The sequence below is a fragment of the Balearica regulorum genome, chromosome 18, assembly GCF_011004875.1.
Source record: "Balearica regulorum gibbericeps isolate bBalReg1 chromosome 18, bBalReg1.pri, whole genome shotgun sequence".
In the NCBI taxonomy this organism is placed as follows: domain Eukaryota; kingdom Metazoa; phylum Chordata; class Aves; order Gruiformes; family Gruidae; genus Balearica; species Balearica regulorum.
Window position 1 is genome coordinate 12,538,565 of NC_046201.1, and position 27,209 is coordinate 12,565,773.

Sequence of the window (27,209 nt, forward strand, 5' to 3'; positions counted from 1 at the left end):
AGGAAATTATTCACAGGGTGCAAGGCACAGGGGAGGGGATTTTCATGAGGGTTTCCCCTTTCTCTCCACTGCTCTCTTCCCCCTAGACTACCCTCATCACTCTCCTGAAAACTGCTTGCCTACAGCTACAGGGCGTCACTTCAGTTCCCATCTTCATACGCTCCTCTTTGCTGTGATTCCTCTCTGTTCTCTGCGTGTCCTTACAGCTGGCAATGCCTTGTATGTCTTCAGGAAATGTTTGTAAAGGCTTTAGTTTAGTTTGCAACGGGACACGGGGGAAGCACCAGGACTTTGAGGAAATTCTAGCATGGGGGCCCAGCAGCTCACAGCAGTGAAACCTGCACCTGCAGGAAGCTTGCTCAAAACTGCCTTCAGCAAACGTGGTGGCTGTGCCTGGGTCACTGGGTATGGCTAGCCCAAGGCACTGCTTGCCCATCCCTGCAGCACCCCAGAGCTGCCCTGGAGGGGAACTGGTTTGAAGAAGTGGGGAGTGTGTCAGACAGGTTGGGGTGGTGGATGCCTTCTTCAGCAGTTGCTGAGCCCTTGCAGCAGGGAACTGGGACTCAGCTGAACTCAGTGCACCTCTCGGGGAGGTTCCAACAGCCCCAGGCTGGTGTAGCAATCCCCACAAAGCCTGGGAGGTGTGTCCCTGTGCAGGAGGTGGCAGGGCAGTGGGGCCAGCACGGCCCTGGTGGGCAGCATGGCCTGACAGCCCCGAGGACAACATCTGCCCAGCACCAGGCTGTGCTGCAGCAGCTGCCCTGGGACAGGAACCTCCTGGAGGGAGGAAGCCCCTGAGCTGCCTGGGGCAGACCTGCTTGAACACCCAGGCTCCATTAACCCTGTGAGCTCACACGGGTCTATAGGGTGCTCAACCCAAACACCTTGTGCACATTTTTAGGGCAGATCCATAAGGATCATACCTCCCACACGCACTGCGATAGGGAACATATGATTGCCTATGTCCAGAGGGTCCCTAACATTCGTACACACCTATAGGGTGTATGTAGCCCTCAAACATCCATAGGGACCATATTCCTTGCACACATCAATCCATAAACTCATGCACACTTATAGGAACAACGCCCAGTGCACACACTATTAGCGACCATACAGACGGCAAGCCCATAGCCATCACAGCCCCGGCACGGCCCTGCAGGCACTGCTGTCCCATGCACACCTACAGGGACCCTGCAGAGAGCTGACCCCTGCCCATCCCCGTGAGGACCGCAGGGGCCATACACCGCACGCACCTGTAGGGACCGCACCCCCGCCCAGCTCCGTAGGGACCATAACCCCACGCACCGCACCTCGCTCGCAGCGCTGGGGACCACTGCCCCTGCACAGCCCTGTACGGACCCTTCCCGGCACACCGCCGGGAGCCGGACGGCGCAGCCCGAGCCCTCCCGGGCAGCCGGGGCCGGGGCGCACAGCCCCGGGGGGGGGGGGGGCGGGGAGTATGAGCCGTGGGCGCCGGCCCGGCGTGTTCGCGAAGCGGCGCCCCGCGTGCGGTGACGCCGGCCCGGAGTGATGTAAGGAGCGGGCCCGGCAGCGGTGGGCGGGCCTAATCCGGAGCGCCTGGCGCGGCGCGGCTCGGCGCCCGCCCCTGCTCCGTGCCCGGCTCCGCGCCGCTCCGCCCCCGCCTCCGCGAGGAGCGCGGGCAGCCCGCCTGCTCCGCGGCGCCGCGGCCCCGCTGCAGTCCCGCTCCGGCATGGTAAGGCCGTGGGCGGGGGGGGGGGGGGGGGGGCGGGCCGGTGTGCCCGGGGCGCGGCGCGCTCTGACCCTCTCCCCGTCTCTCGCAGCCCCTCGCCGGAGGAGCACCGGCCGGCACGGGACCCCGCCGCCTCGAGCCCCGCTCCGCCGGGCTCCGCCGCTCGCTGCGCGCCGGCATGAAGCGCCCGGCGCCGGGCAGCCGCCGCTGAAGAGCCGCGCGGCAGCAGCGGGACATTCCCCCCCCCCCCCCCGCCCCTATTCCCCGCGTCCCGTCCCACCCCCGGCCCCCTCCTCCCCGCCCCATGGGGCAGCGCCGCGGCCGCTGAGCCCCCCGCCGCCGCCCGCCGCCCCTCACCCCGCGCCGCGTCCCGCCGCGCCCCGCGGCCCCCGCCTCGCCCCGCCATGGGGCCGCGGCACCTGCTGCTGCCGCTGCTCCTGCTCTCCCTGCAGCTCCTGGCCCTGCTGCTGGCCGCGCAGGCGGCCGGCCCCCCCCGCGCCAAGGGCAACCGGACCCAGGGGGCGGCGGCGCCGCGTCGGACCCCCAAGCCGGGCAAGGAGCTCCTCAACCAGACGCTGGCGGGCCCGGGGGCTGCCGCCCCCACGGCGCTGCCCGGGCGCGGCAAGGGCGCGGGTGTCGGCAGGACGCCCCCCGGAGGCGGGGGCGGCGGCGGGGGCTCGGCCCCGGCGCATGAGACGTGCTGGGGGTACTACGACGTGAGCGGGCAGTGGGACAAGGAGTTCGAGTGCAACAACAGCCTTACGGGCTTCCGCTACTGCTGCGGCACCTGCTTCTACCGCTTCTGCTGCAACAAGCGCGCCGAGAAGCTCAACCAGAGCCTGTGCCGCAACTACAAGAGCCCCGAGTGGGCCCACCCCACCACCGCCAGCGGCGCGCTGCCCGCCGACGGCAGCAACGGCGCCGACGGGGACGCCAACAAGTACGACCCGGACAAGGACAGCACCAACGCCACCGTCTACATCTCGTGCGGGGCCATCGCCTTCGTGCTCATCGCTGGCGTCTTCGCCAAGGTGGCCTACGACAAGGCGCGGCGCCCGCCCCGGGAGATGAACATACACAGGTGCGATCCCCCCCCCCTGCTTCCAGCACCCCTTCTGTCTAGGGACGCCCTCCTCTCCAAGGGTTCCTCCTTTGCACTGCCTCTCCAAGTGTTTCCCCTTTGCACCGTCTGTCCAAGGGCTTCCCCGTTGCACTACCCATCCAAGGGGTCCTCCTTTCAGCCACCTGTCCAAGGGCTTCCCATTTGTGCAGCCTCTCCAAGAGCTTCCCCATTGCATGACTCCCCCAAGAATTGCGCCTTTGAACTGGCTGTCCACGGGTTCCCCTTTTGCACCACTGTCCAAGGCTTCCCCCACTGCAGCACCTGTCCAAGGAGTCCCCCTGTGAACTACCATTCAAGTCTTTATCCTTTGTGCTGGCTGACCGTGAGTTTCCCCCTTGCACCGTCCTTCCATGGGTTTCCCCTGTGCAATGGCTGTCTAAGGGCTCCCCTTTTGTGCCACCTGTCCAAATGATCTTCCATTGCGCCATCGCTTCGATGGGTCCCCCCTTGATCCGCTCATCCAAGGGTTTTCCCCTTTGCGAGGGCTGTCAAAGAGTTCCCTCTTTGCACCACCCGTCAAAGGATTTTCCCTTTCTGCCGTCTACCCAAGAGTTCCTCCTTCGCTCGGTCTGTCCAGGGACACCCCCACCCTTGGACCATCCCTCCCGACCCCCTCCACTGCCCATCTAGGCACCCATCCCAGTGCCCCGCTCAGCCCTCCCATCCCCGGGGCAGCACCGTGGGACCTCTCCCCCTCCCCTCCGCGGCCCCGTGGAGTTGGTCTCGGCTCCGCCTTTAGCACCGGCGCCGTGGACAGCCCCCCGCGGCCCCCGCACCGCCCGTCCCGTCCCGTCCCGTCCCTCCGCGCAGAGCCGCCCCCGCGCTCCTGCCCCGCTCCCTCCGCCCGCCCCGGGGTGGCAGAGGCGCCCCGGACCCCGCGGGTCCTGTCCTGCCTGGCCCGGGCGGGGAGAAGTTTAAAAAGTGTGAAGGAAATTGCTCTGCGTCCTCCGGGCAGCGCCTTTGCCGTGTGGTCACAAGGGGTGTTCGGGGAAGCAGTGGTATCAGGGAGTGTTCTCTTTCTTTCCTCTTTTTTTTAAAAAAAAAATTCTTTTCCCCTCTAAATCCAGCTAACTCAAGCGAGTAGTCTGTCCTTTCTGCCTGGCTGCTAGGGAAGTAGTTTGGTATCCTTTTCTCAGTGGTTTTACACATTGCTGTAATAAGAGAGAACACTCCTGACGTGTCAGAGAAAATCCTCTTTAAAAGGAAAAGCTCAGGCTTCCATAACAATTCTCCTTTTGGACAAATGCATGTACCCTCTCAGTTCATATTTCTTTTTTGGTGAAAATGTCCCTCCAAACAACATGTACTTCTTGTGTGCTACAAATCCAAGAGGTTCCTGTGTTTGAACATAAAAATTGGTGAGGAGCTTCTTTATAAGGCTGGTTGTGAGCCTGAGTGGGGAAAGCCTTTATCTCTAGCAGATAATGCTTCATAAAAATTAATTAAGACATTTTAATCAAAACAATTAAAATCATTGACCATATTTTGAAGGCTGAACTTCAATCGCAGTCAACAGAGTCAGAGGGAAGAAATTTTAGCTTTTCACAAAGAAAAAGAGATGAGTGACGCAGTTTTTATTTATTTGGGAAGATGTGCGTTATTTAGACTCCTCCCTTTACAGGAGCACATGCAGGGGTGCTGGCGGGGGTGAGTTGCTGTGTCTTCAGTGAGGCCAAAAAGTAATGCCGGGTTACACTTGCCGGGGGTCTGGCCCATGCATTCCATCATAACCCCCCTGCCCCTGGTCTCTGCCTTTGCAAGAAAATAACTGCACGGTGTTAAAAACATTGTAATATCTTTTAGGTCACTTGTGTCTGTATAGTAAAGGGTCCTGAAAGTTGCTTAGTTGGAAAACCATGGAATCATAGAATCAAATAGAATAAAAATGGGCTCTTTTAAGTATTTTCTTTACTGAGGGCTAGTTCCCCAACTGCCCGGCTCTTTCAGCTTCAAGGCAACTTTGTCTGGGCCTTATCTTCACCCTAAATTTGGAAACCTGACTTGGATGCCCACGTGTTACTTTTGCTCGAGCTCCCGTGTGCTACAGAGTTGGATCCTGTATCCTTTGAAATCAGAGACAGTATTGCCAGACTTGTCTGAATTATTCCTGATGTTTTCATTTCTTTGATGCTTGCTTTTCTTTATTTAGATAAGTTCTGGTAAAATGATTCACCTGTGTGTAGAAGTATGAATGGCAGATTGAGTGCTTGGAAAGCTTGACTTACAGAGCATTTTAAGGAATTGATTGACTTCTATAATATGGTAGCTGGTAAAAGATTATACCTTTCAGAGCTGTGTTACCTGAACTTGATCAACATTGCACGATGGCTTAAATATTATGAAGTGCATCTCCAGCAGACAGGGTCTGCATCGGTCTGAGGAAAAATGCTATCAGCGCTCTAAGCAGAATGTAAATATGAGTGGAATGGTTTGTCTTTGTCTCTGAGAACCACTGCTGGGTAACAGGGAAGGAGAAAATCAGAAAGTAGTCAGATATTTCTGTCTCTTTGAGGTTGTGTCAATAGGAGTTAAGTGTAACATCCAGAATAATTCACTGTAGTGATGACAAGTGCATTAAATCTCAGTGTGCATCCCACCAAAACCTCTGGGATGAGGAGGACAACAGTATAAGCAGAAATTATTACAGTGGGCTAGAAACAGCCCATCATGAACAGTATCCCACACCCAGGGAAGATTAAGCAAGACCTCCCTGCACTTCACCATAAGCAAGATCACACTTTAAATTTTATTTCATCGTAAATGGTCGGTTAACAGTACTGTGCGTAGATGTTATTTCTCTGCTAGGTTCTCATCCAGCTTTTACAGAAAATCCTTATTAACTCAGTTAGAAAGAGCATTTTGATGGAGGCAGGGCTCATTTTATGTCTTTTGATAGAAAGGAGGGTTTACAAATTCACAGGAGAACTGTCACTCTCATGTGAAATGAAAGGCTGTCTGTGCACTGAGATATGCATGTGCATTTCAGAGCTGAAAATCTGGTCTTGTTTTCAGGCATTACCACGAACCTTTAAAGCAGGGGCACTGCTGTGGTCCTGGGCTGAGCAGTGACAGTAACTGATACTTAAGTTCATTTCTAAGAGCAGTAAGTAGAAGTGATTTGAAAAACAGGAGCTAAAATATTCATGTTTTACGGAAACACTTGTAATGCTTTAAACTTAGCTGATTTTTTAATGATTATAGGATCTTTCAGCCTGGCCATATATGACTACCTCTTGTCTGGATCGTGCTTTGGAGTTACACAGCCAGAATTAACGCATGCTGGGCTCCAGGTAGAAACTGGGGCTGATTTGTGAGAGTTATACCCAGCAACATTTTGTCTGCTGTGGCTCTCTGACTGCATGTGTGAGGATGGTTTGTTTTTGTCAGTTTGTCAGGGTTTTTTTTCTCAAGCATTTCTTAAGTGGGCGGAGTATTTGCTTTACTTTCAGTATGGGAATGAGTTAGGGAATCTTTGATGGTGAACAAGGAATACCAGCTGTTTGTTTTCAAAGCTGGGCATGTTTTTTCTGCAGCAAGGAGGGGTGACCCAGAATATTCTCTTCTTCCTGTGGCTGTGACCCTAAATCCCCATGCTACAATACATAAATAATTCACTACTAGTAGTATCACTCTATGACCCCTGTTTAGCCCTCAGCAACAGTAACCATTGCGCATTCTGCTGAGTTAGGAATGCACAATTTGGAAATTTTTTATAGTTTGCAGCTAGGGTTTGAAATGCTCCCAGTTGCTTACCGCATGGGCAGCCGAACCCTTACTTGCGAGAGGGAGACAGTGGCAGCAATGGCCCTGGGGCAGTGGTGGGAGCCCAGCTGTTCTCCTCTAGCTGCTGAGAAGCAGCGCAGGGATTTTTCCCAGCAAACTAGCTCTGTATCCTGCTAAAAGGCTGTCTTCTGTATCTGTCCTTGCATGGTGCGTGTCCAATGAGTGTTCTGGCTTTTGAAAGGGAGAAGGGAAACAAGCACCTTCTGCTCAGAGTGCTTCACGTTACCCTACTCCTAGGGCATCTTTGTAGTTACAAAGAGGAAAGATATTTTGTGCTACTCTTTTCTTTGGTCTCTGCCTTTGCATCCTCTGCTCTGTGAATAATAACAGTGACTGTTTTTATAAATGAACATCCTTTTCCCATGTAGAAGCCACAGTTAAATTGATCAATTTCTTGCCATTTTTACTCTACAGCTCTGAATTTCAACAGGAATCAGAGGCAATGGATCTGTTTGTCCACAGATCCGGGAAGGCTGCAGGCACTGTTGTGCATGATGCTAACTTGAAATACAGGAGGTTTTCTCTTCCTGCAGGCTTCGTCTCACCACAGCTCTTGGTTCCTATGGGTGCTAGAGGGGTCACTGGGGGATAGCTAGTTTCAACCCTCTTTGCTAACAGTGGAGCTTGTGAAAACCTCCTGTCTCTCGACTTAGTTGTGATCATAGCTGGCTCGTTCAGTTCTGCTCTCCGCTGGTGTCTGTTGCTTGAGCCAAACAATCAAACTTCATACCTCCCCCGGGCAGGGAGAGAGTGCTACGAACACACCCCTGGCCGTAAGGACTATACGGAAGATTTTCTTTCTTGGATGCTGCCACTGCTTTCTTTGCTTTCACTGCTTTCTCTTTGTACTGATTTGTTCTTATGCTCTGCTTTTTTTCTTACTCCACTGTCTCTCATTTATCTGACTCACTCACGTGCCTTTCATCTGCTCTTTGTCCTGCTTTGTATTGTTTATTCCTGTTGGTTTCTGAGTCTCTTCTCTAAAGTGCCTTGTCTCTCCCATAGGCACAGAATATAGGTACACAAGCATATGTCTGACTTTTTTTAAGGTAAACCACAAAAAAAGCACAATCTTGTGGCCTCAGAGAAGTTACTCATGACTAGTTCTTCTGTTTCAAACCAACACCGCACCTTAGTGTAGTTGAGATAACTCCCGTGCGGGGAGAAGACCTGAATCTTGTCTTCTTTGTACTGATGCATTGCCCATTCCCAGCCAGCCGAATCAAGGCAAGGATGTGTATTTGTATCCTTGTACCTGTCCAAAATATTTTTCCTTTTGCTTCACTCACATACACTGGGGAAGCTTCAGTCTGAAGCTCTGGCCACAGTTTGCACAGTTTGGTGACTGGTTTTTTTGGCCACGCTCTCCTCTCTGAATCCATTTTATAAAGAGACGGCTTTGGTAACAGCGCAGAGGCTGCCTGGCTACAGGCTTCCACTGGCTGCTTCCGAGTCTTCTCCTTTCTCTTTGAACTTCTCCCAGTAAGAGAGGCTACTCTGAGAAACCATGCTGCCTTCATGAAATCATTTCAGTGTCTCTAATTCCCATTTATTTGATATTTTTCTGCTTTCTAATTAACTTTTTCTATTAGTAACCCTCCATCATAAGGTGTCAAGGGAATCCAGTCTAGCTCTGAACTTCTATTTCTTTTAGTTTTGTAATCTCTTATATCCTCAACTAGCAGTTGATCTGTGTGTCTTTGGAGATGAGACGCCTTTTAAAACTTCTGTTTCACATAAGAAGATCTGAACCTTATCAGAAAAATGAGATCATGGTGCTTTTTTGCTTGCCTTTGCCCCTACACACACGGGCAATCTGTATTTCCTTAGATCTGTGTGCGCTGTATTGCATGGAGGTCTCAGATGTCTCATTACCCAGACAGATAAGCCTGCAATTCTTTCACAATAAATATTTTGCTGTAGTTCAGCTCCTGCCCCAACCTCCTTTATTGCAATGATAGGACTCTTCAGAGAAAGTACAATTTTTGGGAATAAGTTTAAAGTCCCTTATTTGTTCTTAAAATGTAGGATTTGGTGCAAAATAGATTCCTTGTGCATGAAACCACTTTCCGTGCGCACTCGTGTTTTTCAAAGTGCTGCATATCCACCAAGTGCTGTCACTGGCTTTGTGCACGCAGATACACAAGCACAAACAATATCAGACTAACAAACTGTACCAGCTGAGCTCTTAGCATCATTCCTGCAGACTTGCATGCCTGTGAAATACCTAGCAAGACCTGCTATTTTTATTTTATTTTCTTTCCACAACCAAGACCAGTGCCGAGTTCCTTTTTTGTACAACACCGCTGCTTCCAGTTCTTCTCAGCACCCGTGCTTTCTTTCCCGGGTGCGTTTCTTTTTCCAGAGTCTTCCTTTCGGTCTCTCAAGCCAAGGGGGATGCAGCCGGGCTGATAACGGGTCGGGAGCCGGCGAGGGAAGGTCGATGCTGAGGAGCAGTGCCGGCAGTACGGCAGGTGGCAGCCTGCTCTCTGCCTTGTGCAGCGCTGCACCCTCCGGGATGCTGCGGGACGTGATCCTGGAGCACCAACCTCTTCGTGCCGCTCGCTGTCCCTAAATAGCCTAATAATGATGGGTTAGAGGTAGAACTGGACCCGTGCTGCCCTGGCCGCTTTCTGCTCAGTGTTACAGCTCTCTGCAAAGAAACGTCAGTTGGAAAGATTTATTTTAACTTTTTAATTACCAAATCTTTACATAACAGTTTCTTTCTCTTTGGACCTGCTGTATCACTATTCAAAGGAACTAATATTACACGTGGTGAGTTTAGTGACTGTTGTAAATTCCTTGCCAACATCACAGCAATAGTAGGAGACTTACTCAATTTGTATATCAGTGTCAGATGTGTAAAGTACCTGTGTAAGACGTGCAGTCTAAGCACCGCTGGTATTTACTACTCTTGTATAGCCTAAGGAACCTGTCCCAAAGACAAGAGCTTTACTTTCCAGGTGCTGGTTCCACCTCACATTATAAAGACAGGAGAGATGATGAGCTCACAGCGACAGCTGTTCTCCTGTTGATTTATCAGTGTAATGCCTATAGTACTTCTATTTCAGCTGAAATGTATTTTCCACATACATGCATTCATACAATGAGTGTGTATCTATAATGTAATTATGTCACCTCTGTGTTCGCTTTGAGTTCACCAAGAAGAGGGAGTCAGGAAAACTGCCAGCCTCATTCTGCTGTCATGATCTGGGATAAGGATTTGGTCCTCACTATGTCCGTAATTAAGCTTTCAGTGAAATTTTTCATTAAAGCTGGACTAAATTTCAGGAGCTTCACAAATAATTCTTGTATTTGGCATAAAGATTTTTCAGAAGACATCTGACTTTTCCTTGTAACGTTTATTTTTAAGAAAGAATTATTTCCTCACTTCCGCTGCACGCGGGTGCACAAATGCTTTGCTCTTGGAAGGGTGTCCTAATGCTTAGTCTTTTTCCTTTCTTAATTCCATGGGTGCATCCACCTATTCTTGTACACACACACGCACACAGGCATCCACCACACGTCCACTCAGGTTACTGTGAAAAACCATTTCCATGTTCTTCCCCAGAAACCCTGCTCTGAAGCACCAGCTGCTTTTGTTTCTGGTGGCTGCAGAGACCGGTTATCTCTTTTGCTGACCTGGGACTGATGCTTCTCTAGCACACTGCTGAGCCCCTGCACCTTCAGAAACAAGATCTACTTTGGCAGAGACACTTCTACACGAAGGAGGCTGCCTCCCGGAGGGGTTTGCTGGCAGCAGCATCCCCATGTTTCCCTCTGCGTATCAGTTTGCGGTGGTGTTTGTGTAATCAATTAAAGCCCCACGCTTCTGGTAGTAAGATCAAAGCTCCGTCAGAGAGTGTGGTCAGAAACGTGCCCTGGGGGAGATGCCAAGGAGGCAGCAGAGATGGGGAGAGCTGATGAAAGGAGGTGTACAGTTGCCTTCCCGTCTGCGGTTTCACAGCTAGCGGGGGGAATAACGCGGGCAAGGAGCACTCCGCTGGCAGAAACCGCGGTGTGGGGCCCGTCTCGTAGGATAGCACAGACCAGCTCGGTCAAGAGCAGCACGTGGCTCTGTGTGGTCAGTGCTTGAAACTTCACAAGGCGTGCAGCAGGTCTGGGGACAGGCGCCAAACCAAGCCATGAGTAATGCACGGCCGTGCTCTGCATGACTTGCCGGCGACTGAAATCCCTCTCCCTTGGAAAGACCTGTCCCTTCCAGGTGAGCTGGCTCCGCGGCTGGATAAATCGCCTCTCTCAGACTCACTGCCTCTTTCTTTCCAGGTTAGTAAGAGAGCATAGGGGAGTCTTTAACCTCCCTGTTTTTTTAAGGACTTGTAGTGAAATCCTGGCTGTGCTGAAGTCAGTTGGAGTTCTGCCACAAACTCCATCACAGCTATGCTTTTAGCTCAGCCAGACACTGCTCTTTTTATTGTGCTCTGCCAGATCTATTTGGTCATTTTTTTTCCATTCTTCCCCAAATTCACAGGGTGTTGGAATAGGCAATTCTCTTTTCTAACACCCCATACGTGAGGTCTCCGAGAGAGGGAATTTTCAGAAAACAATTGAGTGAAGTTTTGCATGTGTACAACCTGCACTGCTGGAAATAGCCAGTTCTGCCTATCACCTTTTCCTATCCAGCATCCGCAGACCTCTCTACTCCAATCTTATTTCCCACAGGCCACATCCCAGCCTGTTGGAGCTGTCAGCAAAGCCCCCCTTGTCTTCAGTAGAAGAGATACCTGTGCCCACACTCATGCTATCAATTAGTGTTGAAAATCTGTGGATAGTGGGAAAACAGGACATTACTTTCAAAAAAAGTCTGTGGTGAAGGACACCATTCTTCCAGCCTGCTGTTACCTCATTGGTAATTAAGACAGCAGGCTAAGTTTCTTGGCTGGGTTGGTGAGTGGGCAGGGTGTGCTGGTCCTTCACAGCCCCTGCAACTTCATGTGCTCTCTGGCTACAAGGTCCCTTCAGCCTCTGCAGGTGAATGTTCTGCACCGTACTCCTACCACACTATCCGATGTGTCTTGGAGATCACTGCAGAGGCAAATGCCGATGTGTCGCAAGCTCACTTCTTAAACCGAATGTTCCTCTCTGTTTCAGCTCTTTGCTTCTCCTTGTCTCCCCAGGATCTGTGTGGTTTTTCTCTCCAGCCCAAGAAGAGAGGGTCATGTGTGGACTGGAGATATCCCCATCAGATAGACTCCATAAAGTCCTTGCCAACCCTGGGGCACTGATATGGGTTCTGCATTTCCACAGATAGGTCTTGAAAAAAACTTACACTCAGAGATACTTGTTTATTCGGATGGAGCTTCCTTGGCCAGTGAAAGGGGCACTAGACAGGGAAACTGTCGGCTCTGGTCCCAGCCCTGTCTCAAGCTTTCTCAGTGATATCAAACAAATCCTTCCTCCTTCAGTCCACAGAATACTTAAGAGCAAGGAATTTCTCCCCATGGGTGCAGGGGACAAACAGATCACCATGCTGGAACAGCTGAGGTCAGGAAGCTAAGGCACTAGTAGTGGTTGTGGAAGATGGGCGTGTTTCACAGTTTGAAAGTTACTGTAGGAAGAGCCACTCACAGAAATGGACCTGGAGCTCTCTCAGCCTGGGTCTGCTGTCAAGGACATTGCCTAGCCTGAAGAAACCCCACTGGAGCCATTGCCTTTGAGTCTAGAGGGATCGCGGTCAGGATCCTAATGGGGGTTCTCTCTGCTGTGTTTTGACCCCATTTCTTTATGGTGCTTGGGGCTGTACCCTCCAGTGGGACAATCTGGTTTGGCTGCACAAACTCTACAGAATCACAGAATTGCTGAGGTTGGAGGCACCTCTGGAGATCAACCAGTCCGGGCTCCAAGCAGGGCCAGCTATAGCATGTTGACCAGGGCCGTGGCCAGTTGAGTGTTGAATGTCACCAAGAGTGGAGACTCTGTGACCTGCTGGGATACCATTTCAGTGTTTGAACACTCTCAGTGTAAAAGAGTTTCTTCTTGTGCTTAAGTGGAATTTCCTCCGATTCAATTTGTTCCCATTGCCTCTTGTCCTGTCACTGGACACCACTGAGAAGGGCTGGGCTCTGTCTGCTTTACACCCTCCCATCAGTTATCAAAACACATTGATAAGATCCCGTGAGCTTTTTGTTCTCCAGGCTGAACAGTCCCAGCTGTCTCAGTCTCTCCCCCATACATAAGATGTTCTAAGCACTTTTGTGACTTTTCACTGGACCTGCTCCAGGATGTCCATGGGGAGCCCGTCACTGGACACAGCGCTGCAGATGTGTCTCACTAGTGCTACATAGAGAGGAAACATCACCTCCCTGAGCCTGAGAAATCATTACTGATGATTTACTTCCCTATTGCACAAAGAAGCTCTTCTCTCCTCTCCCACGTCTCCGTGCTAGGACTGAGACATCAATACCCCCCACATACCCACTGGACTTCACACCCTGCCTGGTCTTTACTGTGGTTTGTTCCTGTCTGTTTCCTCCATTTTGTGCTCCTCTGCTCACCTTCTCCTTGTTCTGTTTTGGTTTTCTGTCATTCCCTGCCATTGCCCCTCTCCCAGTTTCCCTTGCCTTCATCCTCTTTTCTCTTTAGCAAAGTCTGCTGATTTCATCTGCCAACATCAGGGTCCCAGCTGATGCCCAACCTCACTACCCTACTGCTTACAGCCATCCCTTTTGGCTGTTTGTATTTCCAACAAGGTTTTTCTTCTTCTTTTTTTTTTCTTTCTTTTTTTTACCTTTTTTTTCTTTTTTTCCTTTTTTTTTTTTTTTTTTTTTCTTTTGAAAATGGCCACAACTGCTTCTTTGGCTTAGGGTCCATGTTCATCCCACCATGTTTCTTCCCAAAGCACTGATTTTTAGTCCAAAGTTGCATGAGAGTACGTGAGAGCAGGACCTCACCTACTCTGCCTTGGGATGTCCTGCCATGCAAGATATCGGTAGGTTTTTCTCCCACACTGCCAGTCCAACACTGCTCTGGAAAAACATCCCTGATGTCACCATTCTGGGTTTATGTGAAAAGAAGCTTTAGTGTTCTCACATAAATGACGTTAATGAAAAACCTGTCATAAATCATTATCTCAGGATATGATTGTACAGTTACACAACTCTGGCTGCTCCATCCGCTGCCACAGGTAACACGTTCCAGTGAGTGAGGTTTGTTTTCCTGAGATAAGAGATGTGTCGTCACAGACAGATTTCTGAAGTGTCTCATAGCCTTGTGCAGGTGATTAGGATGCTGTTGACATCAGTGGGACTAATTGTACCCAAATGGCTGCACATGCAAGACCCAAATGTTGCAAGTGACTCTATTACCCTGCTTGAAGCTTTTACAGTGGCCAATTAGGCAGCTGTACCCAAGAGACTTATACCAATGAAATCCTTCCTCAGTTAAGTGTGACTGACCTTCCATCAGTGTGGGACTCGGCCCTCTGTGCTTTATGGAAATAAACTGGATCACACACAAGGATGTGATTGAATTGGCAAGGAACTAACCAGCTCGATCCAAGTTTGACTTTCTCCTCCACCTATTTTGTTTTGTTCTGCTGGTGCTGAACAGTCTTTTTTCCCTCTGTAGACATTACAAAAGAGGACAAAGAATAAGCGCTCAGGGCACACAGTTTGGTGTGCTTAGGGCATAACAAGATGATACCTTCAGCACTGCTAAGTCACGTTGTTTTACTCCCATACACTTACGAACTAAGTCTGCTTTTGGTGGTTATGTTCAATTTATGTCATGTATACTCTGACACGGCAGACACTGCTTTCTTACCACCTGTGATTTCTTCAGTTCATTTGAAAGTAAGCGTGCTCCCTTCCATGTGGCACCCAACTAGAAATCATGTCCTTGTTATGTTGTGACCAACAGCTAACCCAGAGAGTAGCTCTTATTACTATTCCTTCAGGATAAAAAACAAAGAAGGGATGAAATTTGTTCTTATCATCTCAGTTGTATTTTTGTTTGTGGTAAGGACCAGTGAGTTCAGGTCCTGGCTGTAACCAAGGAACAACCAAGAATAGTTTTACGAGAAACTGTTCACAAACTGAAAATTATCCTGGACACATGGTTTTGTCCTCATCCTTCGTCAGGCTCAGGGTTTGGCTCTAAGGTAGATAATGACTGAGAGGATGAGGCACTTCTCACCAGCTCCAATTGCTCCAGAGTATATTCACTTTAATTGCCTCAATTATTTTTAGTGAGTGGAGGTAAACTTTCCATCCAGGATGTAGGGAAAGTATCTTCTTAGGACTGTATCAAACCCTATTCAGAGAGTAATAATAGTAGGAGAAAGGACAATAGTATCAGGAGAAACAAGGTGACCTGCAGTGTAAGGTGGTCCTAGACTTAGAATCATAACAGAATTTAGGTTGGATGGGACCTCTGGAGGTCCCTCATCCTTCCATCTGCTTAAAGCAAGGCCACCTTCAATGGTAGAGGAGGTTTTTCGGGGTCTTATCCAGCTGAATTTGAAAATCTTCAAGGATGGAGATCCTCTCAGCCTCTCTGGATCCCTGTTTCGGTGTTTTGCTATTCCACTGTGACTTTTTTTTTCTTTTACAGCCAAGTGTAAAAGAAAAAAAGTGTAATTGCCCTTATTGCAACATGTGCTAATTGCCTCTTGTCGTCTTTGCCTTACACCTCCAAAACAGCCTTGCCCTGTCTCCTTTGCAGCTCCCCATTACTGGGGTGTAGGTGCTCTCTTAGCCTGTCTTTGTCAGGTTAAACTCAGCTCTGGGGACAACTGGTTTGTACTCTTCCATTTCCATCCCACCAGCACCTCCAGATCCACTTCCTCATCTTTGAGTTTCTTGTGCTGCCTCTGCGTACCTCATCCCACACAGCCCCTTCTGAGCGAACACCAGTCCCTGACCTGACCTTTCCTGCCCAGATGGTTCTATTATTTTAAGTTGAGTGGTATATAGTGTTTAGTGTTATCCACGCTGTGGATAACATCTTACTCTGTACTCTCAGTGATTGCACTCTTGACACTAAGACTGTCTTCGACAAGTGTTCAAAATGAGCCCATGCCACTGTGGGCTAGTAAATAATGGTCCTAATACAATCTCTGTGATTGAAAAATGGCTCTTAGCATTTCTGTACTGCAGATACCATTAAATGGTCATCTGATGCTTAATATATCTTGGAGATATGTATTGAGGGCTCAGTTCTGCCAACCTGCTGTCTTTAGAAAATGTGTTGTCTCCAACGGGATGTACTGGGTGCTGGTGCCAAACAGACAGACCTCATTAGCTTCCCACATCCTCCCCAATCAGCAAAGATCTGTCGTGCAGTGGGGAGGTATTTGCCTAGAAGAGCCATCAGGATTACTGGTGGTTGAATGAATCCTCTCCTCAGGAGGGAACCGTGCAGTATCACATAGCACAGGGCAGGGACCTCAGGCCCCAGCTTCAGGACCTTGTTCTGCCTGCTTTCTCTACAAACAATAAATAATCAAATAAGGTTAAAAATACTCTTATTCTGTACAGGGTGGTTGTGAACTAACATAATCCTCTTCTGGAGCCTCTGAGATCTTCCAAGAGTTTCTTCTGTAGAGCACATTAGTGTTGCAATTCATTATGCACAAGGAAAGCAGTCTGTAGAGTAAATGATTTGGAAAATGGAACGGACTCAGGTCCCAAACTATTTCTCATATGAAAGACTAGAAATATGGCATTTAAGGAATGCTAGTAGATATGAGCAACACCAACATCATTCTCATCAATATGCAATGAAGGAATTTCGCCTTCTTACATATTTCTTGGTACCCAAGGTGACATTAGGCATATTCCCTCTGCCAAGAGAAAAGAACCTTTCAAACTCTATCATCTTTAAAATGCCACTGTCCCTTATAATCCACAGAAGCCACCCCCTTCCTCCTTTTCCTGTAGCTCAAGAGATAGCTTGTGGCTGCACTAAGAAAATCAGTGCATTTCACGCTATAATTGTTCCACTGTGTCCATGATATTCACAGAGGAAAAAAATCTTTGAGTATCCACTCATCCAAGGGGAAAATATTGGATGCAACTGAACTGCATGCCATTTCTTTTTCTTGGAGAATAGCAGAGAGACCTTAGTACCATTAAAGAAATCTCTAATGGTCAAAAAGCTAAAGGTAGGCTAATGGCTGTGTTGATATTAACTGATGAAAATTGTTTAATCCTTTTCTTCTGGACTGCTACTTCTCCTTTAACAAACCCATTCCCACCACTGCTGTGTATTTTCTTGCGGAAAAAATAAGGAATTAAGGAGTGTGGGGACTGGACTCCTAATCTGATTCAGGCTTAAAGAAGTTTGGCTTGGGCAGGGCGGTTTTGGTGTAACCTTTAGAAGATCACAGTGCCTGGGTCTTAGGGCTCTGGCATGTTCAGTGGTGACTCCGTGAAGGCAGTGCTTTACACTGTGGAGAACAGTCCATATGCACTGTCACTGACAGCAAGGAAAATGATGAAGAGATAACATAACCCTGGGGTGAAGTGAATTAGTGGAAGCATATGAAAACCTAAAAAATAGCCAGGCAAGCCTGTAAATACATGCAGCAGACACACAAAAAGAAAGTTTTTAAGCCATATATCTTTTTTTGTTATTGTTGCTTTTTTCTTTTTACAGTAGAAATCCAACTACTGCTGGATTTGCACAGTGACTGTGGAAGTGAAAATACTGAATGCCATTCTAACTACAGTGTGAAAATACATTTTTTTCCCTATTTCTCTCTTCCCAGGGCTCTGGCTGACATCTTAAGGCAGCAGGGACCAATCCCAATAGCACACTGTGAAAGAGAGACTATCTCGGCCATAGATACCTCCCCCAAAGAAAACACCCCAGTCAGGACATCTTCCAAAAACCATTACACCCCTGTGCGCACCTCCAAAAGTAACCCAGGTAAGTGCTGCTTTCCTCCTCTCTCTCTTCAGAGGTGGTCGGACTGGTGGTGTGTTACAAGTCGGCAGAACATTGCACTTTACAATAGCGGATTTTGTAAACCTAAAATTAGGATAATAAAAGGCTTTAAAAGGCAATCAGATAGAGCAGAGGAGAGCAAGGATCAGTGCTGATGATTCTTTAGGGTTTTTGCTGAGCAGAGTGGCTGTTCTCTCTAGGCATTTTAAAAATTCAGAATCAGTGAGGTATAAATTCAGCTTATACCAAAATGCTTGTATTAAGCTTAGGACATTGTGTATTTCCACAAAACACGCATGCTATAAAGCATAATAGGGCTCTCTGCACACAGCAGCTAAGAAAGAAATTCACATAATTGGGGCCATCTTATTAATTCAGGTGAACTAGAGGCATGTTCCGAGAGGAAAGTGTGGAAGGTGACCTAGAGGGTATCCCAGGAGCTTAAAGACACTGTCCTGAGGTCCTCCAGGAGCATTGGCCTGGGAATTGGGACATGCAATTTTTTTTGCAGCTTCTGCTGGCTGGGTGAATTTGGTCAAGTCATTTGACTGCTCTTTGCCTTGATTTCCCCAGTGGCACGAGGATGCCAGCCTCTTAGGTAAAGGTATCGTTCTGATTTATTTAATGCTTCATATATTGATAATTGTCCAAACAAGGTGTCGATGGTTGCTGACCACCTTTGTTAAGTGGGATGTGGTAGAGTTCCCATCACTTGCCATCTCTCAGTTGCGACTGGGTGTGTGCCTCAAAGATATGCCCTCATTCAGTCACAAGCTATTCAGCTTCACACAGGAGTTTCTGGGCGGCATTTCCTGACCTATGTCACCCGGCTATCAGAGGAGGTTTTGCTAATGGTCCCTGCTGGGGAAGCTTCTGAAAGAAGCTAGCAAGAGCTCAGGCTGCTCCACAACCTGCGGGACTCAATGTGCTCTGCTCTTTGTGGGAAGGGCCCGTGACTGAGGACAGAGACTGTTCGGTTTCCGTTGCCTCGTTGCGGTGACTATTAGAAGGGTTTTGCTGCAATGTGCATCATCCCATGGAGACAGGACCAGGCGACCGTGTTCTCTGGAAGCCTCCCCTACTGCTGGGAACAAAATAATTTCCCTGAGAATGAAGAAGGATTTCTTTGTTCTCCAGTTTTCACTCAGAGGCCAGTGAACCCTGTAATTTTGCATGCCAGAGAGTTATACCTGTAAAATAAAATGTTGGGCTGGAGAACAGTACATGAGGTGAGTTTTCTGGAAGAGAAAGGTGCTTCTGCCTATCTAGGGCTTGGGACTGGCTCTGGAAAGGATATGTGATGCTGCCCCAGGATAGAAACACAAGAAATACGGGTTTATCGCCAGTGACCAGGTATAAGAACCATCAGAGAACATCTCCAATATAAGCCTTATGAGGAGACAAATCCCTTCCTGTTGGCTCCCGTTGGTCAGTTAGGGCAGGCAAATACTGAATAAAGATGCAGAAGAAATTCTTTGCTTGCAGCAGAAGACAACAGCTGGATACTGGAAGTCTGAATTAGATGTCATGTTTAGGGACTATCGAGTCTGAGAAAAGGCAAATGGGAAGGTTTGCAAGGGAAATTGCTAATTGCAGTACTCTTCTCTGGTATCTGTCAGTAGCTGATGGCTCCAATGGACATTTTTAAGACTTATTACTAGCGAAGGCACACGAGGATGCAAGAACCAGAGCACAAGTATTGTGAGTGGGGTGCTAGTACAAAGGGTCACACTACAAAGTGACAGCGCCTGGTAAGGAGTCTGCTTGGTCCTTGTTGAGTACAGGGACATGAGATGAGCAAGGCAAAATGGCTGGGAAGGAAAAAGCATGCTGTTAAAGATGATGGTCCGTTCATTCAGCTTCTGCTTCTCTGTATGTTTGCCCATATCATGTGAAGGAGAAAAGCCATTACAGTTCAGTCGGGGCTGCCACAGGCAGGCCACAGGCAGCAGGAGCCCACTAAGAGAAGAGACAAACCCAGCTACAAAAGAGAGGGACTTTACTTCCAGCACAGCTTCCACGGCCGTTGGCAGCTGCAGGGGTAATTGATCGCTTCTGCCTCGGGGCAGCCAGTTGGACCGCATGTCACACCCAGCCCTTGCCAGGGCTGGGAAGGGAAGACTTGCTCTTGTAGCTTGCCCAAAAGAACTTGTTCCTGGCTCAGTTGTGTCTGTTATTAACGTGTCCTCGTATATCATATAAGACAGAAAGCTAATCACTTACAAAAGATCATAAGCTCATAAAACAGCTATACAGTTAATGTTTTTTATACTGTTTCATTTGCAGAATAGGGCAATGCTCTGTCATAACTATAGTCTGTTACTCAGCTAATCTTCAGATTATTGCAGTGATCAGGAAATTGTAAAAGCGAATGCTGAAATCTTTTAGCTTGGGAGGGAAATAAAAGTTGGAGAACAAGAATGGTTATAGCATGTTAAACTAGAATAAAGCTGGTAAGCCCCAGTATGGAAGTAGAAGGGTAACCATCCATACTTGCTTTTGGGCAGTGGGGTGGGGAAGAAAAGAAATAAAAGGAGGGGAATGAGGGACAGCTGTGGGGGGAAATAGAGGTGGTAGCATGTAGTAGCAGGATCCAGGAAAAGCAGTGCTCACTGGTGCTGCAGATTGGCTTGAGAAGACCACAGCTGTAGGGTTTTGCAGCAGGATCTGAAGTATCAGGTCTGCTGGCTGTGGTTTGTCTGAGGACTCTGGACTATGAGCGATTAAGCAACCAGAAGGAACTATAGCTGTTACATACAGGCCGAGACTGAGATTTATATTTGTTTTACTTGGAACTTTTGTTTCCAAACTTATAACTAGAAGGGTGCCCTTAAGTCTTGCTAAATAAACCATGGCTTCATTTTTCCATTAGGCTTGTTTGGTGTCAGTGAACAAAATGATTGTGGGTGACAATGACAAATTGAGTTGGTCTGTGTCTGAGGCAGTAGAGTCCAAACAAAGCAGCATGTGCAGGTGCTGCTGAGGGCATGCCTGCAGCACTGAACTTGCTGGGTGGTGCCTGGTGTCTCCTGATGCGGTATGGAGAGGAGTCCATCTCCCAGTGCCACCTGCCACCCTTCCTGCAAGCCCTCAAATGGTCACAGCAGGTGGTCACAGGATGGGAATGTACAACTTCTTCTGGTAGTCCACCAAGACATGGGCACTGTCCCCAGCTGTCACTGATGCCCGAAGGAGAGTTCACGACCAAGGCAAAGTCCTCAATGCGTTTGCCCAGGCCCTTCACAGCAGGTGGTTTCAGAGCTCTCTAAGCTCTGCAGTGGGACAGGGGGGCCTGGTGCTAGGTTTAGTCTCTACTTCTCTGTTGAGCTTTGAGATGGAAGAACCCAGGTGTAACTAATGCTTGTTTAAGGGAAAAAGAGAAGTAGGTCTCTCTGCCCTGGACATGGGGACAATTGTCATTCTTCAGACAAGGCAGCTGGTTTTCAAGAAGACTGAAGCCTACTGCCTTAAATAGCCATGTTCCCCAGGTATTGTGGGAGCCGGCTATTTATCAGAAGCAGAACACATTTCCCACGCTGGATTCTGCCGAGCTTGAGGATCCCAATTGTCTGAAGAGCATCTCTTCAGAGATTATTGCCACTTTTTTCTTTCCTCTGAGAATAAAGCTCATGCCCTTTTGGGATAGCAGGGGACAGTTCATCTCCCCTTCCACCCACCCTCACTTCCACTGACATTTCTGTTCATTGCTTTTATACAGTGTTGCTGTTTTGGTGGTGGTACGCTCTTTGCAGATAAGAAAAGCTGAAAGCTGTGCCTACAGATTGCTTGGGTCAGAGCACACCACTCCAGCTGTGCACCACCTAATTAGTATGAGCTACAGCTCTCTCTGTAGACAGGAACGCTCCTCCAGCCCACACAGACCTCTTGTTAGTTCACTGTTTGCTATTGTGAGTAACAGGTAAAATATGATGAATCTGAGATTACAGGAAATCCATCTCATCTAGCTAACTATTGGCATTGTTGATGTCTCCATCACAGGAGCACCTTTAGGGGTGTCAGAAGGAAAATTCTAGCAACATTTTCCCCATCTTTTCTCCTTGGCCACGTTATCTTTCCTGACATATCCTGTGAAGGTCAGTGCCATTCACTGTTTAGTGGATGGCCAGTAAACATAGACGAGAATTAGGGTAGATGGGAGAAAGGTCACTAGTTCCTGCGGGCTTGGAAAACGTCATACATAAGCAGTAATGTGCTCCCATAGAGGAAGGTGCTGTATTTGGCACAAGAGACAGAGTTTGAGTCAGAGGCGATCCTCCTGCAATGTCCACAGTCAACTGATGTGTCAGAAAAGATGAGGGCAGTTCCTGTGACAGTGATGCTGATGGACATCAGCATTAGTGGAAAAATTAAGTCTAGGTTCTCGGCTCAGATGACTACCTCCAATACCATCCTTGGGTATTTGAAAGCCTTCTGAAAGTCAGGTGCAAGGGGTTGGTTTGCTTTCCTCCCAGAATGTGGCTGAGCAAAGCACCTGCAAGATTCAATTCCCGCGGAAATTGTCAGATGGGAGTTTTCTGACTGCCTTGGTGAGAGAGGGGTAGCCAGCTCAGGATTAACAGTCATGCAAAGCCGTCTCATTACTATTTTCCAACCTGAGACCAAACCACAAAAGACTCCAAGTAAAAAATTTGAAACAGATCTTTGTGTAAATCAGTGTTGTACTATTGTAGTGATGGGCCATGGGCTTAGTTTAGGTAAATCCTGATGGGTCAGGGAGGCTGATGTCCCGCACTCACAGCTGGTACCAATCTATGATGCTCCAGGACAGCATGTGGTCTGAATTGATCCTTTATTCTCTCAGTCTCATTCTGGCTCTTGCACGCTGGCTCTTTTTCATACAATTCACCTCGATAGTACTGCCAGCCTGTGAGAGAGGGGATACTCAGGACCATTAGACTGATGTGAGAGGAGAATCTCTCCAAATATGTTCAGGACAAGGATGTCCTTGCTGCCCCTGTGCAATACTTTGAGCAGTGAAGGGTCACCAGATGTCACCTACTTGGGCATGAGGCAGGTAGGTAAAGTCTGTGCCTGGAATTACACTGCTTCTGACTATCTCCAGGATCAGGACACTGTAAGATCATGACAAGACTCTTTTTTTTTTTTTTGTACTTGCTGGTGAAAAGACTCTGGCCTAGTTTTACATTCTTTTGACCTCTTAATTCTCAGAATATCAAATTGCCTCACCAACAGAATACGCTGGTCTGAAACCAGCTCCAGATGTGCCAGTGGGGAGCTGACCACAGGAGTAAACTGAGATAATTTTCCAGTGCGAAAAATCTTCTGCTGTTCACCTGTGCTAGGGATGGGGGTAACCTGCAGGTGTGAAGAACAGCTTATTGACAGGATTACCACTTTGAATGCAGCAAACAACACAGGGTAGCGCTCTGATTAGCCTGATATATCTGGGGAAGGCTTTTAATAAGCCATTTGAGTCAGGATGTTCCAGAGATGTACATATTCAAAGTGCTGTTTTCAGCAGTGCTCTCCACCCAGAGGCATATTGTGAGCTTGTTCTGAATGTGAACAAATGCAGGAGAGGCCTTTAATCTTTATGGAAATTGTAGCTAACGTCTCTAGCCAAATATAGGCAGAACAGCATGGGGAGTACTTCCATCCTAATCATCGCATAGGGGAGGAGGTGACTGCTCTGGCCCTGCTCTCCCTGGGCTACGGGCTCAGCATGGGCTCTGGCCCTTGGCTAAAGACCAGGGTTAGCCAGGGCGGTCAGCTCCTCAGATTTCCTCCGGTTATATATACCTTTTCCCTGTCCATCCTTCTCCATTTCCCCTCTCTCCTTTCCCCCAAGTCTCCAGCTGGTCTCTGCTTCAAATTGCTTCCTTTATTCATTCATTGAATTCTCTAGCTTCTCCCCAAAATCCCCAGCAACTATTTGAATTAATTTACCGAGGATCAGTGTAGAAATGTATGTCGAAGGCGTTCAAATTCCCTGCTGCTTCACAGTTTGTGTTGTCATTTACAGCTGTTCAGGGGAATACAAAGCAGGTGTAAAATGATCCCCCAGTCCCCACAGTAGCATTTTACAGCCCCTGTGCTCTGTTGTAAGAAACTAGTTAAGGTGCAGGTGGGTGAAGAATTAGGGAAACCACTTGGAAAACACCCAGAGAGTTCCAGGAGCAGGGTTTTTCTTTTTGCCGTACTGTTGCCGTTCACTGACATTTGAAAAGAAAGAAACAGGACCAGCTTTGAAACCTCTAGGATCTGTAGAAGAAAAGGCAATTCAATGCCACTCCATCTGCTTTCTCCTCCAAGCACACCTCCGTTACAGTAAGCCCCAATGCGTCCCACAGCTTTCCCACCCAGGAAATTCCCAAATGAGTTAGTGTGCTTTCTGAGCAGCCAGAAAATGTCAGATTTTTCTGTCTCAGAACATTTTGAGGGTAAGAGTTACTCAGTGTCCTGGCATCCAAAACACTGGTGCCAAAAAGGAGGAGCAGTCCAACAGAGTAGGGAGAGGGGGATGCTGCCTGAATTGGTGCAGGGCGGCTAAGAGAGGACACTACCTGCTATCTTCTTTGGCGTGAAGCATCTAGGTTCCTCACTTATTTAGGACCTAAGTTAGCCTGCACAGTGTTAGACATCATAGGTATTCACTCACCGCTAGTCGTACGAGAGCAGCTGATGCTCTTTAACTCCCACTCTCTGTGGCGTTGCCAGTCTCCATTCTACAGATGGGGAAAGGCGCACAGAGAGGCTAAGGGCTTTACTTCGAAAGGCAATTGGGTTACCATCTTCCCTTGACTTCAAAATAAAATCATAAAGTCTTGTAAGTATCTGTCCCGGAGTAATTTATGCACTCTGCCCAGATGCTGAGGGAGCAATTTCGCGCTGGGACCATCACTGTCCCTTCAGGATGGCACCTCTCAGGGGACGTGTGCTGCAGTGCGTGCTTCAGTCCTGCTCTGAATGCGCAGGGATGCTTCCTCCTCCATCATCGCATGGGCACAGAGCTGACCCCTTCAATCCTGTATCCTAACAGCAAGCGGAGAGCTTTTATACTTGCATTGGAAAGCAAGGAGTTTGTCCTGAAATACTTGTCATCCAAAAACACAAGAGAAAGGGCTGGGTTGGAAAGTCAGGTGAATGAGCTGTAATGCAATGAGCTTAATTGCCCTGATTCCAAACAGATCTTTTTAACTGTTAAATATTTCTTTGCTTATCCTTTCTTACTCTTACTGCTTTGGACATCCTCCCTCTTCTGTTGCTGGCAGGACCTGGTTAGGACTTGGTGCTGTGGGGGTGTTGGATCACGAGCAGCTGTAAGGATTTAAGACATGCTGCCCGCTAATAGTGACGAGTACAGCCTGTGGTCCCCAGCGCTCTCCTGAGCCACGCAGCCTCTCCATCCCCTCGGCGAGACTGGGGCTGCACCTACTTCTGCCTCTAGTTATTGATTTATTCTGGCCTCCTGGGTGTTTTACTGAGCTGTAAAGTTTTAGGGTAATCTGTGAAAAAGAACCTTCGGGAAAACTATGCCCTACTAACAAGACACATGAGACAATAAAAAAATCCCCACTGCAAATCTATTTACCAGTGAACTTCCTGGATAATAAAAAGCAACAACATTTGCAATAGTTTCTTGTATCTCATGTCCAAATATCTCCCATGACTGATGTCAAGGTTTCATGCATCAAAACAGCTAATAAGTGGCAAATTTGGAAAAATTAAAAGATAAAATAAAATAAAACAGTCTGACTGCTGTGGGGAAAAAAATGGGTAGGTGGAGTTTGTGTGTATACACACACATAAAAGAACAGTATCTTGATGAGCGAACCACGTAGCCACGACGGAGTAGCAACATCCAGAGCTACGGGATAAATATCAGGTGCCTGCTAAAAGTGTTTTGGTGGAATTTAGCATTCATTCGACAGAGTGCAGTCCCAGAGCCACAAGGCCAGTCGCGGCAGCGCTTATCATCCACAGCGATATCTAGAAACTGTAGGTTACTATGGTAACAGCTTTTTTTTTGAGAGAGACTAATGCAAGTTGTGAGCAGGAGAGAGGATTAAGCATATAGATTTACTTTGAAACAAAGCTTCACAGTGAAACTGAACCTGCTGAAAAGAATACAACAAAACACATGGAGAATGTGGAAATTAATTGAAGCGGGCTTTTCTGCACCACGCTCCGGTGGAGAAGAGGCGTTAATGGGGAAAGGGCGACTGGGAGTCTAATGGAGGTGTGTAACCAGCCAGGGACCCGCACATTGCAGGGGACGGAGTGGCTGTGGGCATGTGCTGCAACACGCTGAGTGATGCCCTGGATCTCACCGTGCGGCAGCATCAGCTGCCCGTGCCCCGTGCCGCCTGCTTGCTGCTAGTGCAAAGGAGTGGGAGCACATGGGCCTCCTTGCCAGAACCAGGCTTCGATTTTTGTAACAGTTGCTGGGTTTAAGAGCAAATCCCGAGGCTGGTGGAGTTGTGGAGTCCTGGGAAGTAGGACTGATGGGTGCAGGAGTGTCACAGTAGCACTGAGCAGGAGCAGTGAGCAGGTACTGGAGGATGAAGACTGTTTGTGTGTAGGAGGTCCAACCTGATAGATTTGGATGCTTTCCCAATTCCTGAATCTGTACAGCTGGATTGGGAATGGCAAAGAAATACCATTCTCAGAACATACAAAAGGAGAGATGGAGTGTAACAGCTAGGAGGGGAGGCCGGTTGATGCCCTTGTCCCATGTTGCTCATGCTATGAGGTCTGTGTTGTGGGTGACAGGAAGGAAAGATGTTTAAGCCAGGTGGTTCCCTCACTTTGTGCTCTGTCCTCTCCTCCAGATCTGGGAAACGATCAGGAGCAGCAGGCTGTTACAGCAGGTATCTGGCAGAGGTATTCTGGAGAATTTGGAGTGCCATGAGAAAGGGCAGGACTGGGAGATACTCTCTTCCCTGGAGAGCACTGCATGTCTGAGCTGAAGTTGTTGCCATGCCAGCTCAGCACTTGCTATCTGCCCAGGCACTAGTGAATGCTGAGATGGCACGACAGCAACTGGGGCACCAGGGAAACAAATTGGTGGTGGGGGCAACACAAAGTTCAACCCCAGCAACAGGAGGGCAGCAAGTCTCCTGGGGCTTGAGGATGCAGTAGGCAAGGGGAGTCATTCTCCTGCTTAGGTTTTGATTTGAGCCCTGACTGGTTTCTTGGTTTGAGTCTGCAAGCTTGCCCATTCTTCCTCTCAAGCTCCAGTTTCACAGGCAGTTGAGTCAGTCTAATGGCTCTTCTGCCATTGAAGCAGAGGTCTCAGTTCTCTTCTCACATCCTCTTCTGCCATGGCCACTGCCCTGGGCACTGGCCCTGGTGCTGTCACAGCCCTCCATCAGCTGGTTTAACTCATTAACCCAGCAAAATCAGCTCAGGAAAAGGTTATTCAGCATATGATGAAATGTAGGAGTGCAATCAGGAGTGGGGTGGAGAGGCATTACCCTGTTTAGGCAGTGCTGGGTTTGTAATCACTGAGCTGTGTCCCATGTAACCGTAGCTTTGAGTAGGAGTTTTAGAGGCTGCCTGTGAGCAAGCATGCAGGAGAGCATGTGCTTAGATGTTCTGGGAACTTGGTGTCCAGCTGGGATTGACTATCAGCACCTTCAAGGCTACATGCACTTTGACATGAAGTGGGCTGAGGTTGAAGCCAGCAGGTTTGGGAGTTTC

At 48.5% G+C, this 27,209-nt stretch overlaps 1 protein-coding gene across 3 annotated transcripts in view; it reads left to right on the forward strand.

Moving 5' to 3' along the window:
- Positions 1 to 1,551: 1,551 nt before the first annotated feature.
- The window catches only part of SHISA6 (shisa family member 6), a 264,004-nt gene continuing 238,346 nt past the window's right edge, over positions 1,552 to 27,209 (forward strand). Inside the window, exons 1-3 of one of the 3 annotated variants that reach the window (XM_075770404.1) lie at positions 1,552 to 1,714; positions 1,803 to 2,792; positions 17,347 to 17,507. In XM_075770404.1, coding sequence (XP_075626519.1) covers positions 2,116 to 2,792; positions 17,347 to 17,507 — 838 coding nt within the window. In that variant the 5' untranslated portion in view covers positions 1,552 to 1,714; positions 1,803 to 2,115. The remainder of the gene's footprint in view (positions 1,715 to 1,802; positions 2,793 to 17,346; positions 17,508 to 27,209) is intronic. The other 2 variants (XM_075770402.1, XM_075770403.1) reach the window with 2 other exon arrangements.